At 40.5% G+C, this 14,847-nt stretch overlaps 1 protein-coding gene across 8 annotated transcripts in view; it reads left to right on the top strand.

Moving 5' to 3' along the window:
* ARHGAP44 (Rho GTPase activating protein 44) overlaps window positions 1-14,847 on the top strand; it is a 142,165-nt gene that overhangs the window by 97,723 nt on the left and 29,595 nt on the right. For all 8 annotated transcript variants that reach the window (XM_042450018.1, XM_042450017.1, XM_042450019.1 and 5 more), the window contains 10 exons: window positions 125-201; window positions 3,730-3,847; window positions 4,232-4,300; window positions 4,436-4,517; window positions 5,689-5,816; window positions 6,061-6,172; window positions 7,342-7,423; window positions 9,288-9,368; window positions 10,974-11,087; window positions 12,611-12,702. In XM_042450018.1, the coding sequence (XP_042305952.1) occupies window positions 125-201; window positions 3,730-3,847; window positions 4,232-4,300; window positions 4,436-4,517; window positions 5,689-5,816; window positions 6,061-6,172; window positions 7,342-7,423; window positions 9,288-9,368; window positions 10,974-11,087; window positions 12,611-12,702 (955 nt within the window). The remainder of the gene's footprint in view (window positions 1-124; window positions 202-3,729; window positions 3,848-4,231; window positions 4,301-4,435; window positions 4,518-5,688; window positions 5,817-6,060; window positions 6,173-7,341; window positions 7,424-9,287; window positions 9,369-10,973; window positions 11,088-12,610; window positions 12,703-14,847) is intronic.

The following is a 14,847-nucleotide window of genomic DNA, read 5'->3' as shown; positions in this document are numbered from 1 at the left end:
GGCATCTTCAGAGAATGGAACATAACCAATTGATATGATTTCTCCTCAAATTATTGCTATCCATTATTTATCGTATCTAATTATTCTGTGTCTAATCTGCACTCCTTTAAAAAATATATTTCAGGTAGAAATCCCAAATATCCAAAAACAGAGGAAGCACTTAGCAAAATTAGTTCTGGACATGGATTCATCAAGGACGAGGTAAGAGAACATGCTCTTTCCAACTGCCCACCTTTTGATACCAAGCCTCTTATTTCATGTTTCTTTTCTAAATTTGGTCAAATTGTTAAAAAGGTTTCCACAACAAATAAAAAAGCCTTCTGATTTATTATTTTTTTTAAAAAAAATCTGCTTCCTATTGGCAGCTCTCCTGTCTCATGCCATTTCCATCCTCAGGAATATGACTGTGCTGGCCTCAGTTTTCTCCTGTAGTAGCTCAAAGCTAGTAAGAGAAAGGGTGCTCTTTGGCAAAAGAACCCCCCCCCCCCCCCAAAATTTGGTTGAATGGCGATAGTCTGAGATGTTTCTACTTCTATCCACATCAGTGGTAGAAGCCAAGGAGAACACTAAAGAGTGCTATGTTGCACACTCTGATCATTTCTACTTTATGCAATTATGGCACTTTAATACCACTTTAACTTCCATGGCTGTGTGCTATGGAAATCTGGCATTTGTAGTTTGGTGAGAGACACTGGAGGAGCTCTCTGCCAGAGTATTCTAAATATCTCACAGAATTACAAATCCCATGATTCCATAGTACAGGACAGGACCATGACAGTTAAAGTGATGTCAAAGTGCAATAGCTGTTTGAATGTGAAAGTGACTTTTATCACAGTTGTCTCAGATATTGTTTTACATTGTTCCCTTGTCTCTGCTTTTGTGGTTCCAAAGATATATTTTTTATTTCAGAAACTCTCAAAGAGTAGAGGGCAGGGCAGTTACTCCCTTTATCATGGTCTAGTATTGATTTTCTTCCACTGTGATTCACCAAGAAGTTGTTTTTGTTTTGTTTTGTTTTGTTTTGTTTTTGTCTGCATTGACTCATACTCTTGATTCAGCCTAATGCATTAACTTGAGTCCTCTAGATCAGAACCAAAGCCCTGCCCTCTCTTCTTCCCCTCCAGCTGTGGAAGTGGGGAGCTAAGATGTCTGTTCTCTAACACAAGCCATCTAACACTATGCCTCTAGGTCAAGCTAAATGACAACTAGAGTTCATGTCTGAAAAATATGTAAATTTGCTTTTATTTCTCTCTTTGTGTTCTTCAAAAGCAAGTGAGTGGGTGCTCAAGTTGTACTCATTACCATTAAGGTATTTTTGACATATTGCCATAAAATATTGGAAGAATTGACATAAAAATAATGAAAACATGATTACTAAAAATTCATATGTTTAATTTACTGAGGCTGCAATCCCATGCACCTGGGAGTAAGCTGCATTCATAAGAATCAGAATTATTCCTGAATAAACATATATAAAGGGCCAGCGTGATGTAGTGATTTGAGTGTTGGGCTTAGACACTGGGAGACGACTGTTCAAATCCCCACTCAGCCATGAAAACCCACTGGGGTGACCCTGGACAATTCACTCTCTCTCAGCTTCAGAGGAAGACAAAGGCAAATCCCTTCTGAACAAATCTTGCTAAGAAAACCTTATGATAGGATCTCCATATGTCAGAAATTACTTGAAGGCACACAATAACAACAAATATGCATAAAACTGCATTTTTTTTTCAATCAGGTAACAACCCCAATAATGAACTGTGTCAGAGAAGAGAATTGTGTAGACTTCCAGGTGTTGATGGATTCCAATTCCCAGCAAGCTTAAGCCAATGGTAAGAAATGCTGGGAGTTGTACTCTAACAACATCTAAAGGGTTACATGATGCCTGTCCGGATCTTTTGCTTTGCTCCTGAGTGCTGCTGTTTACTTGTAACTGTGCTTGACAGGCAGTGCTATAGAGAGGAAGCAAAGGGAATGAGTATCTTCAACCCTGCTCTTTCAGCATTTCAGCAAGAGGCCACTAGCATTCAGACTTTCAGCCCCTCTAGAGTGGGAGAGAAACCACAGCTGGGTGAAGGAGAGTGAACAGAGTCTCATGAGGATAGGCTTCACTGTATGTGATGTGTTGTCCATTCTGTCATCATTTTTGAAATATATTTCTGCGTTAGTATTCTTGAGTTGCAAGAGCTGGCAGTGCCTGACTTGTCAAAAACAATTTGAGAGGAGACTATGGGAAGGGGACTAATATGAGGACATTACCCCCCATACAATCCCTCCCCCCTGAAATTCTCCTTCAGTTCCCCAGATTTCCAGCTTTGCAGAAAGTGGTGCTAAAAACCACTCACACCAAGAACTCTTCCTCTGCTTGCTTTCCCTTGGTCATTTTGCCTGGCCATTTGTAAGAGATTTCTAAGCTCTATTTAGAAATGCTCAACTGAAGATTTACATTATTGCAATGCTAGAAATTTAGGGGCTGAATGGATTTTGTTTTTATTGAGGGGGCAGAATTGTTATTTGGGGAGCAATGCCTTCATCCTCCCTCTCCTCCATAGCTACATCCCTGGATGACAGACTGTTCATTACTTCAGTTTTTACCTCTGAGATAAGGTTTGCTAATCTATATGAAATGTCTTTTCATTCAAGGTTGTTGTAAGCAATTAGTTGCTATAATTAGAACAGCAAACTGAAGATATTTTTTTTTAAAAAAAATTTCCCTGATGCCAAGCAGGGAATAACTTCCTACTTCTGGCCACAAATACCTATCTCAGTCCTACACGAGGCAGTACCTGCTGCAGGTGCCTGCAGCCTTCCTATGTTGTGGATTTGGGATGGGCAAAGGAGACTCCCAGCTGACTTGCGAAATGTAGTGTGAAGTTCAAATGTGGACCACTGGTCTGAATCTTAGAGTTAGGTTCTTTATTGTTACTTTACTGCATGGGTGGGCCTAGCAAGGGTACAAGCTTAGTGGTTCCTCAACATTGGTCCTCCAAATGTTTTGAACTTCAAATCTCAGAAACCCCAGCCAGATTTGCCAACAGTCAGAAATTCTGGGAGCTGAAGTCCAAAACATTTGGAGACCCAAAGTCTGGGAATCACTGCTCTAGATGTTGCTGGACCACAAGTCCCAGCAGCCCTAGCCAGCATCACCAATGATGATGAATGCTGGGATCTGCAATCCAATAATGTATGGAGTGCCCACTTCACCCATTCCTCACAAACCATAAAGGGTATTAGCATTTGCTAAGAAGCATGTTGCGAGTTAAATCCCAGTCAGGAGCTCAGGCTCGACTCAGGTTTGCATCCTTCCAAAGATGCTAAAATGAGTACCCAGCTTGTTGGGGGCAATTAGCTTACACATTGTAAACTGCTTAGGGAGTGCTTAAGTGCACTGGTAAGCGGTATAACCATATACTTCCTTGCTATTGCTTTGATTGTGAGTTCCTGCATGGCAGAGAGTTGGACTGGATGACGCTTGTGGTCTCTTCCAACTCTGTGATTCTATGGCTCTATGATTCTTCCTTATATGCCTGTAACAAAGTTGCTTGCCACCTCTCCATCTGGCAGGGGTTCGGGTAATGCAGTGCCTGCCTCTTCCTCCATGTACGAACTGCAAAACAGGGCATTCGTTCACTTCTGTGGGAGAGTTTGATGCACCTTAATGTGGTCTAACTGATCTCCCAAACAAAGCTTGAGCTTTGTTCCTAAACATCTCTCTCTTTTCTCCTGCAGGTGGCATCAATCAGCCAAGTCTTCGGGTTTGTCAAGCAACTTGCAGCCTACGGGTGCCAAAGCGGATGCTCTCAGGGAAGAGATGGAGGAGGCAGCAAACAGAGTGGAGATTTGCAGGGTATCTTCCCAAACATCCACCCACTTCCCCCTTTTTTCTATCATTGCTCTTTCCAGAGTGTAATACAAGGGGTCGCTGCAGACCTACTATTGGAGCAGTAGCAATAGGAAATGTTATCAGTAGGAGAGGAGATAAATAAAAGTAAAGTCTTATGTATATTTCACTATTTTATTTCTGACAATTGCATGTACATTCAGGTGAGAATTCCAGGCAGTTTCAATATGTAAATGGAGATCAAAGTAACATGGTTCTTTCCTTTTCTTTTGGTGTATTTGTTCAATTTTATTTGACTTGTTGTAAAGGCATTTTTGCACCATTTCAGTTGTTGTTAAAGTGAGTTCACTTGTAAAACTTTATATTACATGTTCTTGCTGTTTCTTGCAGGATCAGCTCTCAGCTGACATGTACAATTTTATGGCCAAAGAGATAGACTATGCAAACTATTTTCAGACTGTAAGTACCAGAAACCTTTAACTTTCGGAGCTCTTGCCTTCTTCCCACAACCAGGCACATCTTCTTTTGTAAAATCTTGGGGGGGTTCAGGGTGTGCATTCTCACTGACTGCCTCTTATTTTATTTTGCTCCCAGTTAATAGAAGTGCAAGCAGAGTATCACAGGAAGTCATTAGCACTTTTGCAGAATGTGTTGCCTCAGATCAAAGCACAGCAGGGTAAGTATGGTGGAGCGTGTGTATCTTTCTGAGGCAGTTTGATAATACTGTGTCTCACTTCCAGGGCTGTTGCTATCTCCTTATTCTAAAATGTCAAAACTTACTTAACATGACTATAAGCTCCCAAAGGCCAAGTTGTTAGGACTCCACTAAGGAACCACAGTTTTTAACAATATGGCCACCAACAGATTATGTCCAGAGCAAGCCATCGTAAAATTTCTAGTTCTTCCCTGCTCTCTCTGCAGAAATGTCTGAACTGCTATAGCTTGGTAAAATAGTTTCTGTTTTCCTAGTGAACTGGGATCATACCATACCTCTCGATTGGACTTCTGTAATGCGCTCTACTTAGGGCTACCCTTGTGCCAAGTTCGGAAACTTCAGCTGGTACAAAATATGGCAGCCAGATTGATCACGGGAACTTTTAGGAATAACCATATAACACCGGTCTTGAAGTCCCTGCACTGGCTGCCTATTAGTTTCCGGGCAAAGTACAAGGTGTTGGTGATTACCTTTAAAGCCCTACATGGCTTGGGCCCAGAGTACCTGAGGGAACGCCTTCTTCCCTATTGTCCGTCCCGCACACTAAGGTCCTCTGGAAGAAATCTACTACAGCCAAAAAAATCTAGGCTAACATCTGTCTCTCAGAGGGCCTTTTCTACTACTGCTCCTAAACTATGGAACGACCTGCCAGAGGAGATCCATCACATTTCCACTCTGGCAGCTTTTAAGAAAGCACTCAAGACGAATCTCTTCCGGCAGGCCTTTCCAACTTAGTTACCCTCCCCAGATATAGAGATATTTGTCCCCTCATCTGTCTATTTTCCCCCGCCAATGTTTCTGCCTATTTTTTGTTTGTTCAATGTTTTTAATATTTTTAATGTTTTAAATGTTTTAATATTACTACTGTTTAATTCTGTTTTAGTACTGGGAATGGGGGGTAGTAGGTCTAGGGTTTGATTTTTTTAACTCTTTTGTAATTTGTTGTATTTTATTGTTGTAACCCGCCCAGATTCTTTGTGATTGGGCGGGCTAGAAATAAATCTATTATTATTATTATTATTATTATTATTATTATTATTATTATTATTATTATTATTATTATTTTAGTAAATAGTGCAAGGCTTTTGGAATTATTGTCTCTGATGCCCCTAATATGGACTGCCTTCCACAGAAGCTTGGATTGAGAAGCCTTCCTTTGGGAAGTCCCTGGAGGAACACCTGTCTGTCAGTGGCCGAGAGATTGCCTTCCCCATTGAGGCATGTGTCACCATGCTCCTCGAATGTGGCATGCAGGAGGAGGTCTGTATGAAGCAATGGCTGCCTCTCTTTGGGTTTACCTCTCCATGCTAAAGGCTGGGACCTTTTATTTGTCCTCTTCGCCTCTCCCACCTCCTCTCATCTTCATCCAAACATTCATTCATATGGGGTCTTGGAGATACCACTTCCAGTGCCGTTTCCCAGAGAGCATTTTTGGAGTTTGTAAGCAGGACTGTCACACTTCAGTCATTTCTTTTTTATTCTATTCCGCTTCCTCTTTTTGCAGGGCCTGTTTCGAGTGGCTCCCTCAGCCTCCAAACTAAAGAAGCTGAAGGCAGCTCTTGACTGTTGTGTGGTGGATGTTCAGGAGTACTCAGCTGATCCCCATGCCATAGCAGGTAAGGAGAACTATTACCTTAGCATTCATAGCTTGAACTAGAAAGACCTTCTAGTGGTCCATGTGACATAGAGGGAATACATGAAGGTGTGTTTATTGGTTGGGAAATTTGGCCTGTTCATTAAATGTTTGCTGAAGTACAGCACTTCAGGGTCCTACGTCTGCCTAACCCATCATATATTGCATTGTCACTACTTCTTGATTCTCCGTTAAGAGTAGAAGATAGCTGGAATAATGGTGGAGTTTCATATAGATAATAGTGGTGTTTTCAGAAAGTCAAGTAAACATTTGTGTATAAAGTGTATGTGAAACATAAATGAATTTCAGATTTAGACATAGGCCCCATCTCCTAGATCTCTTATTATGTATATGCATATATTCCTAAATAAATTAAAAAATCATAATCTGGAAAAAAAATCTGGCCCCAGTCATTGCAGCTAAGGGAGATTCAATCTGTAACTGTTCTGTATACACAATCACTACTTACTCATAATTGTGACACTGTTGCCAAAATCATAACTCTCCCTTCCTAAACTATTTTACCAGACATCATCTGCACGAGGAGAAAGTTAAGTACTATATAAACTCATGTATAAGTCTAGAAATTTAGGTTAAAAAATTGACCCAAAAAACCTGAGTTGACTTATCCACAGTAAGTACTGTACTTTAAATCTTATTCATCCCCTGGTGAAAGACAAGAGTTTAATCTGCCCTGGAAGTACTGTCACCTTCTACTCTCTCATCCATCCAGCCTTTAGTATGAGCACAAATAGTGTGTCTGCTGAAATTTTGTAAGTTTGTTGGCATTGTTTTCCTTTGCTTTGTCATTTACATTCTTCATTACATGTCCCTAAGTTTTACCCCTGACTTATCCATGAGTCATGGATAATTCAGGGGTAAAACTTAGGGACATGTAATGAATATCAAAATCCATAATTTTGGTCCCAATATCAAAATCCATAACTTTGTCCCCAATATCTGCTCTTGACTTATAGATGAGGTCGACTTACGGTATACTTAACTGGTTCATGTAAAATACTTCTTAATGTCAAAAATTATTTCCTCCCCAAAACTGAAGGAAAGACATAAAACTTTGCCTAGAATACCCAAGAAATGGGAAAGGCTCTCTGGTATAGTGGCTTAAGTGTATGATTTGTGTCTCTTGTGTAGGAGCACTGAAGTCCTATCTTCGGGAGCTGCCAGAACCACTCATGACATTTGAACTCTATGAAGAATGGATTCAAGCCTCCAAGTAAGTTGAAGGGATACTTCGGTGTTGAGCATGCTAGTTGTCCACAGGTTCAGAATATCAGAGAAGGCTGCCATTCTACAAATGCTTGTGAATATGCTCAGTAAGGTTTACTGCAAAGAAAATGTGCGTATTGGGCTGAACCTCCACTTTGGTACCCTCTTACATTGGCCCAGAAGAGAGTTGCCCTCAAGATCTGCCAGATAAAAGTGGGAACTTTGTGACATTACTCCAGTCAGTCAGGCATCATTCGATTTGAGATTGTACAGGTGAGGTCGGTAACCTTTTGCCTGCACATCATTGGCTGTGCTGCTTGGAGTTTCTGCTAGAGAGTCAGAGGTGCCCTGAAGCCCAAAGGAATATGTTGAACATATTCACTCTTTTCTCTAAGAAATTAATCACCTGGACATATTTGGTCTACTTCAGTGAAATAAACGAGCCCAACTCTAAAATGTATACACTATTTACAAGAAAACTGTGTCTTGAACTATGTCAAAGCTATGCAAATAAAATCCAGTTTTCCTATGAATTCTTTAGTTTCTCACACCAAGACTCTGCTCCATGGAGCTTTGGTTGCACCTGAGTCAAATGACAGAGAATAGGATGTCAATAAGACCACTCTGTGACAGTTTCCTGTGAGTCAGAGGTGTGCAAAATGCAGACCTTGGATCACATACAGCATCACCACCATGTCATCTGATTTTGCAACTTTTCTGACAAAAGGGGGAAAAAGAGCTAGGAGTAGGAATTCAGCTTTCCAACAGGTTGCAGTTCAACCATACTGCCCTGTTTCATATTTTAAAAAAAAAATCTCACCAGAAGTAGATTTCTGGCCATTTCCACTTCAATTTTGGTTTTTGGGAGTTTTTTTGCTTTCAGTTTTGTTGCTGTTGTTTTGTTTGCTGATGTTGTTGTCTTGTTTGTTGAAGGTGTTTTTTTTTTTACATTTTTGGCAATTTGTGCTGCACCTTGGCAGATTCAAATAGCAGTCATGCCATAACTTGAATGTGAGGAAGAAGGAAATAATGGCACTGCACCTTTTGTTGAGGCCTAAATCATTCAACATATAACAGAAACAGCATGGTATTGTGGCTTAAGTGTTGGGCTATGACTCCAGAGACCATGATTTCAATACCCACTCAGCCATGGCAATCCACTCTGTGACGCTGGACAAGTCACACCCTCTCAGCCTCAGAGGAAGGCAAAGACACCCCCTTCTGAACAAATGTCTCTCCTCCCAAAAAAAACCTGTGATGGGGTCACCTTAGGTTCACCATGAGTCAAATGAAACTCAAAGGCACACAAAAACAACATTTTTTTTTATTTTTATTTTGGTAAGACTGGAAATAGGAACTCTGTTTCAGCCCCCTGTTCTGTTTTGTCATTTAAGAAAAGAGAGGTGAGTCAGCAATCCCTGATCTTACCAGATGTTGTTGACTCTTCAAGCTGGCTTCCTTCTTCAGATCTTCATTTAAACATGTATGTAAATCTGATGCTGGGGTGTGACCCAGAAGCTTTGTTTCAGTTGTTTCATTACTTGCCAGAGGAGCAGTGACAACATTTCAAAGGAAGGGGGGATATGAAACTCATTGGCAGTTTCCCAGCAACAGTTGTCCTGTCTGTTCTGTGACAGATTTCAAGTGCAGAATGAATGGAGGGCAAGAGGTGTCTCCCTCCGAGTATGCCTGTGTGACTGTATCTGTGCTGCTGACTCTGTGAATAAAAGAAAAGGGGACAGAAATAAAAAGTTTTAGTTGGCAGTTTAGACCCAGTCATACAGATCCTGGTTTATTTTATCCATAATCCAAGACAGGTTATGATGAATTGCTGCTGAATTGATCCCAACCACCTCATTCTTGTTTTATAGCATCCAGGACCAAGACAAAAGACTGCAAGCCCTGTGGAATTCCCTTGAGAAATTACCCAAGACCAGCTACAACAATCTAAGGCAGGTGTATGGAGGCTGAAGGATACAACTCTTTCTTTTTTCCCTTTTTTGACTTCTAGCTCATGTCAGTTTTAATTTTACAGTGTGTAATTACCATCAGATAATTACTCGAGACACAATCCATACCAAATGCTTTTTAAGATACTGGGGATGAGATAAAATGTTGCCAAACATCAGAGTGAAGAGTTTTCTTTTCTTTTCTTTTTTCCAGAAGAAAGCTATAGTCTCTTCCCTTTCCTCAGCACACTAACAGAGGCTAATCATTTCTGTCTGTAGTCAGATTATTAGAGAAAGACTTCATGTTTCCTGACCTTCACACACGAGAGAATGTAAATATATCTGGTGTGTCAATCAAGTTCTGTAAGCTGTTAACCATTAACCCAAATTTGTACCACATCTTTTCGTGCCAGATGTGCCCCCATTTCACAAGGCCTGACTCATAGAGACAGGTCAATATTCTGAATATTAAGAGCCAGGCTAGCATCAACATTGAAATAAGGGACTAATCTCTACTCCACTTCTGCCAGCCATGCATGTTCTGAATGGAGGAGAGAGAAGACTTAGGGAGAAGACAGTAACACAGGACTGGGGAATGTGTGGCACTCCAGATCTTGTTAGACTACAGGTCCCTTCAGCTCTAGCCAGCATAGTCAATATTGGGGAGTACTGAAATCTACAGCCTAACAACAGTTGGAAAGGTACCTCATCACTACTGAAATTCTGCAGGCTGGGATGTAACCCACAGGGCCTTTCCATTCATTTCACAACCTTCTCTCCTAACCCTTTGCAAAATTAACACTGAGATATGTGCTGAGTGACAAGTAAATGACCCCAGTCTCCTACTTCTTATCTGAAGAGACAGGTCAACCTGTGGTATTATAGTGATTGCTCACCTGTTATGGAGTTGAATTTACTGATTATACTGTTGGTCAGGATTTGTTGTTGTTGTTGTTAATTGTTGTCAAGTTGGCTTCAATTTTACAGTCACCCTATAAACGAAAGACCTCAAAAACACCTTGGAATAGCAATCCTGCTAACACCTTGCAAACTCAGTGGTTAGAATTAGGGATGAAAGGAGTATTCACAAAAATTCTCAACCTAGATGAGAAAAGGTGCCTTGACACCATGGAAAAGACTGTCAACCAACCTGAGATTTTTCATCCCTATGTGAGAGCCAAAAGACCAGCATTTTGTTAAATCAGTAGAAGCAAAAAATTAAAATTAAAAAGTTGCAGCAAAAAAAATCTTAACACACAAACACAAAGAAACCTTTATGAAATTTCAGCAAAAACATTTTTGTAAATGCAAAAAGAGAACCAGAAAATGCACAAGAGTTTTCATACTCTCCTAGTATAGAGAATGCTTCTGTATTGTTTGGTTCTTCTGCGCAGTAAGGTATAAATCCCTTGTCTGAATCAGTTTCTCCATCTAATGGTTAATGCAACTTGCAAATAAATGTACTTTCCTGTTTTGAAATATGCACCACAAGGCAACGTATTTATGAGTCCAGTATATGAAAATCAGTGAGCAGAAGAACCTTAAGAAATGTCTATAACCTGGGCAACATCTGCAGTACTTCATCACTCCATTTCAATTCTGTTGCAGGTACCTGATCAAATTCCTTGCAAATTTAACAGAGTACCAGGATGCAAACAAAATGACACCAAGCAACATAGCAATTGTGCTGGGGCCCAATCTCCTCTGGCCTCAGGCAGAAGGGTAAGAGGCTGAAGTCAAGATGTCTACCATTTTTAACATACTAGACCATAGTGGGAATCATACAACATACACCAGATGTTGTTGCACATCCCGCCAAGCCTAGCTAGCACATTTCCATCACAGCCAGTGATGAGGAATGCTGGAAGTTGCAATCCAGTAGCATCTGGAGAGCTGCAGGATTTTCACCATGGAAATTCTGGGGGTTGGACTTTCTCTTCCATATCAGGAATTGGGAAGATACTGACTGCAACTCTCATCATCCCTCACCATTAGCTCTATAGCCTAAGACTGCTGGCATTTGCGGTTCAAACAGCTGCATGGTTCCTTGTCCAACATTGTGCAACTACTTAGTCATTTGGCATGCTTTGATCATTTTCCTAACTGAACATTTTGACATCTTTAGAATTGTGTTTTTGAAAGGATATGCTAGGGACCAAATAAAAATGAAAGGTGCAGGAGAAAAGGGAATAGTGAATTGCAGTTGGAACATACGGGTAAGTGCTTTTTCCACTGCTATGGAAAAAGAAATGGGTGTGATGAGTATAGAAATACAAGCACAGTTGAAGCAATTGGAAGCTGCCCCCCCCCAACAGTATTTGATAAAAGTGTATGATTTTCTATCAGTATTTCACTGGGGTCTGATTTTAAATGCCACCCTTTTACTTGTGGTTAATGATCTTATCAGTGCAGCACAAACAGCCACTCCCAGTGCTTGTGGGCATGAACAGTTATATGAATGCAGTCTCTCCTGATTGCCTTACTATTTATCCTAAAAATGCCTGGAAGAACATCCAAATCGGCCATTCCTGAGATCAGCCCTTCACAGCTGGAGGAAATCTAATGGCCTGGGTGGGATACGAGGATGTCCCTAAAATCCCATAATCGCCCAGTGGTTTGCGTGTTGAACTATGACTCTGGAGACCAGTGTTTGATTTCCCACTTGGCATTAAACACGCTGTGTGACCCTGGGCAAATCACACTCTCTCAGCCTCCAGGGAAGGCAATGGCAAAACCTTCTCTGAACAAGTCCTGCCAAGAAAACCGTATGATAGGTTCGTCTTAGGGTTGCCATAAGTTGGAAATTACTTCTATCTATCTAGATAAAATATTAACAATGTATTATAGAGTACATTATAGAAGCCATAACATATAGATTCAGTAGTATAAAAGTGTTTTAGTATAATAGGAAATTTGTGATTACAACAGTGTAATAATTGGGTAAAAGTTTTGTATTTTATATAGTTTGGTATTTTATATAGTTAATAAAAAATTTACCAAAAAAAAAGTTGGAAACGACTTGAAGGCACATAACATCTTACACTATCACCTGTGCTGGTTGGGGGATTATGAGAGTTGTAGTTAATTCATCTAGGGCACCAAGTTGAAGGAAGGGTATTCTAGCCCTTGGGTTCTGCCCTTGTTTTGGCTTTTCTTTCCCTCAGGGAGAAAAGAAATCCACCTCTTCATCCTGCTTACACGCCTTCATTCATCTCTTCTTCCCACCCCTCCTCCTCTTGTTTCAGAAACATCACAGAAATGATGGCAACTGTCTCCTTGCAGATTGTTGCAATTATTGAGCCCCTTATACAACATGCCGACTGGTTCTTTCCAGGAGGTAAGTGGGGAGCCCTTCCCCTTTTGTTGCTGATAGCTTTTTTTTAAAATTATTATAAGCACATATATATACAAAACATTGAATTTACAAATAAACAAAAAACATACATGAAAAGATATATACATTTATACATGTTCCGTTGTCGATTGCTTATTTGTTAGGATAAACTTCCTGGTATCTCACAACCATCCTGTTATAATCACATCATGGTCCCTATGCCTTTATCGTATTGAGTCAAGCATTATACATTTTGTTATTTCTATTAACTTAATGCTGCTTTGTTCTGTTTTATATTAAATCTAGAACAGAGAGAGAATAAAAAATAACTTTGTTATTATATTCACAACATTATTAAAGTTTTGATTGTCGTAAAATAAGCATGGAACAACATCCTGTTTCTTTGAATTGGGAAATTAAACCTTATTGACTTGTCTCTATACATACAAAAGGACAATCTAATTTGGATTTATAGTAAAGATTCATCTTATCAACTTTTATAGTCCGTACAGCAATTAGCAGCATAAAGTCAAATCAAAAAAGGAAAATCTTCCTGATTAAAAAAAGAGGAAGAGTTTTATCCCCAATTCTTTATCTTTTTGTTGTTAAATTTGAGATATTGGAAAGGTTATTGTTAACCTTCCCATTTTCCCCCACTGTTTTATCCTGTAGGTCCAAATCAAAATAGCTCATACAGTGAGGAAATGGAGAAGAAATAAGGAAAGAAATATTAATTTATAAATTTTCTTTGCCATCTATTCTTAACACCAATTATATTTCTTTATAACCATTAACCATATTCAGCAAGTTAACAAGGCTTTGATAACAAAGCAGTATAGATATATTAAGTATATCAATACATGAAGAGGATCTAAAAAAGCACTTATTTTGGTATCTAAGCCTCCCAGCCAGCCTTAATTTTTAGTAGTCCATTAAAGTAAATAATGATTAATCCTTCTCTAAGAGTTGCCAGTATTTTTGGACCATTCCCCATTCTTCTTCAATTTCCTCTTTTGGTTTCCCTTTAATCAGGGCAGATAAAATATCCATGTCCATCGCTTCCCTTGTCTTTATTATCCAATCTTCAGTCAGAGGGATGCTACTTTTTTTCCAGTCTTTTGCGAAGAGGAGTCTCACCATAGTTGTCATGTATAATAAAATACCATATATACTCGACTATAAGTCGACCTCATGTATAAGTTGAGGTCAACTTTTGGGGGCAAAAGTATGAATTTTGGTATGCCCCGTGCATAAGTCAAGGGTCAAAGTTCCCAAGGCAGCCGGGCTGTGGACAAGCTGCAGGACGATCACTCGCTCTCGCCCAGCCCAGTGTCTCCAAAGCCAGGCTTCTTCCCAGGGGAAAAAAGGCTGGCTTTGGACAGGCTTCAATGTTTCCAAAGCCAGGTTGCTTCCCAGGGGAAAAGGGCTGACTTTGGAGAGGCTTCAGTGTCTCCAAAGCCAGGCTCCTTCCTGGGGGAAAAGGCTGGCTTTGGAGAGGCTTCAGCATCTCCAAAGCCAGGCTCCTTCCCGGGTGAAAAGGCTGGCTTTGGAGAGGCTTCAGCGTCTCTAAAGCCATGCTCCTTCCCGGGGGAAAAGGCTGGCTTTGTAGAGGCTTCAGCGTCTCCAAAGCCAGGCTCCTTCCCAGAGGAAAAGGCTGGCTTTGGAGAGGCTTCAGCGTCTCCAAAGCCAGGCTCTTTCCCGGGGGAGAAAAGGCTGGCTTTGGAGAGGCTTCTGGGCATGCGATCGCCCAGCAAAGCCTCTCCAAAGCCAGGCTCCTTCCTGGGGGCAGGGGGCAGCCTGGCCCCCGAGAAGCTTCTGGGTGCACGATCGCCCTTCATAGCCTCTCCTCAGCTGGGCTGGTCCTTTTGGAGGCAGCCCGGCTGAGGAGATGGTCGGGTCAATTACCCATGGACCCGTGTATAAGTCGATCCAGGTTTTTTGGGTCAATCTTTTGACCTAAATTTCTCAACTTATACACAAGTATATATGGTACGACCATATTGTTTTTGTTTTATTTCATATTTAGCAAGAAAAATTGGGGAATAAAAGGAATTTTAATTTGTAGAATTTCCGACATCTTTTTATGTATAGTAACCTAGATTTTTTGGCTTGTTTGCATTTCCACCAAACTTGGAAAAAATTTGCCTG

The sequence above is a fragment of the Sceloporus undulatus genome, chromosome 2 (genome assembly GCF_019175285.1).
Source record: "Sceloporus undulatus isolate JIND9_A2432 ecotype Alabama chromosome 2, SceUnd_v1.1, whole genome shotgun sequence".
NCBI lineage: Eukaryota > Metazoa > Chordata > Lepidosauria > Squamata > Phrynosomatidae > Sceloporus > Sceloporus undulatus.
This window is presented reverse-complemented; position numbering and strand designations above follow the sequence as displayed.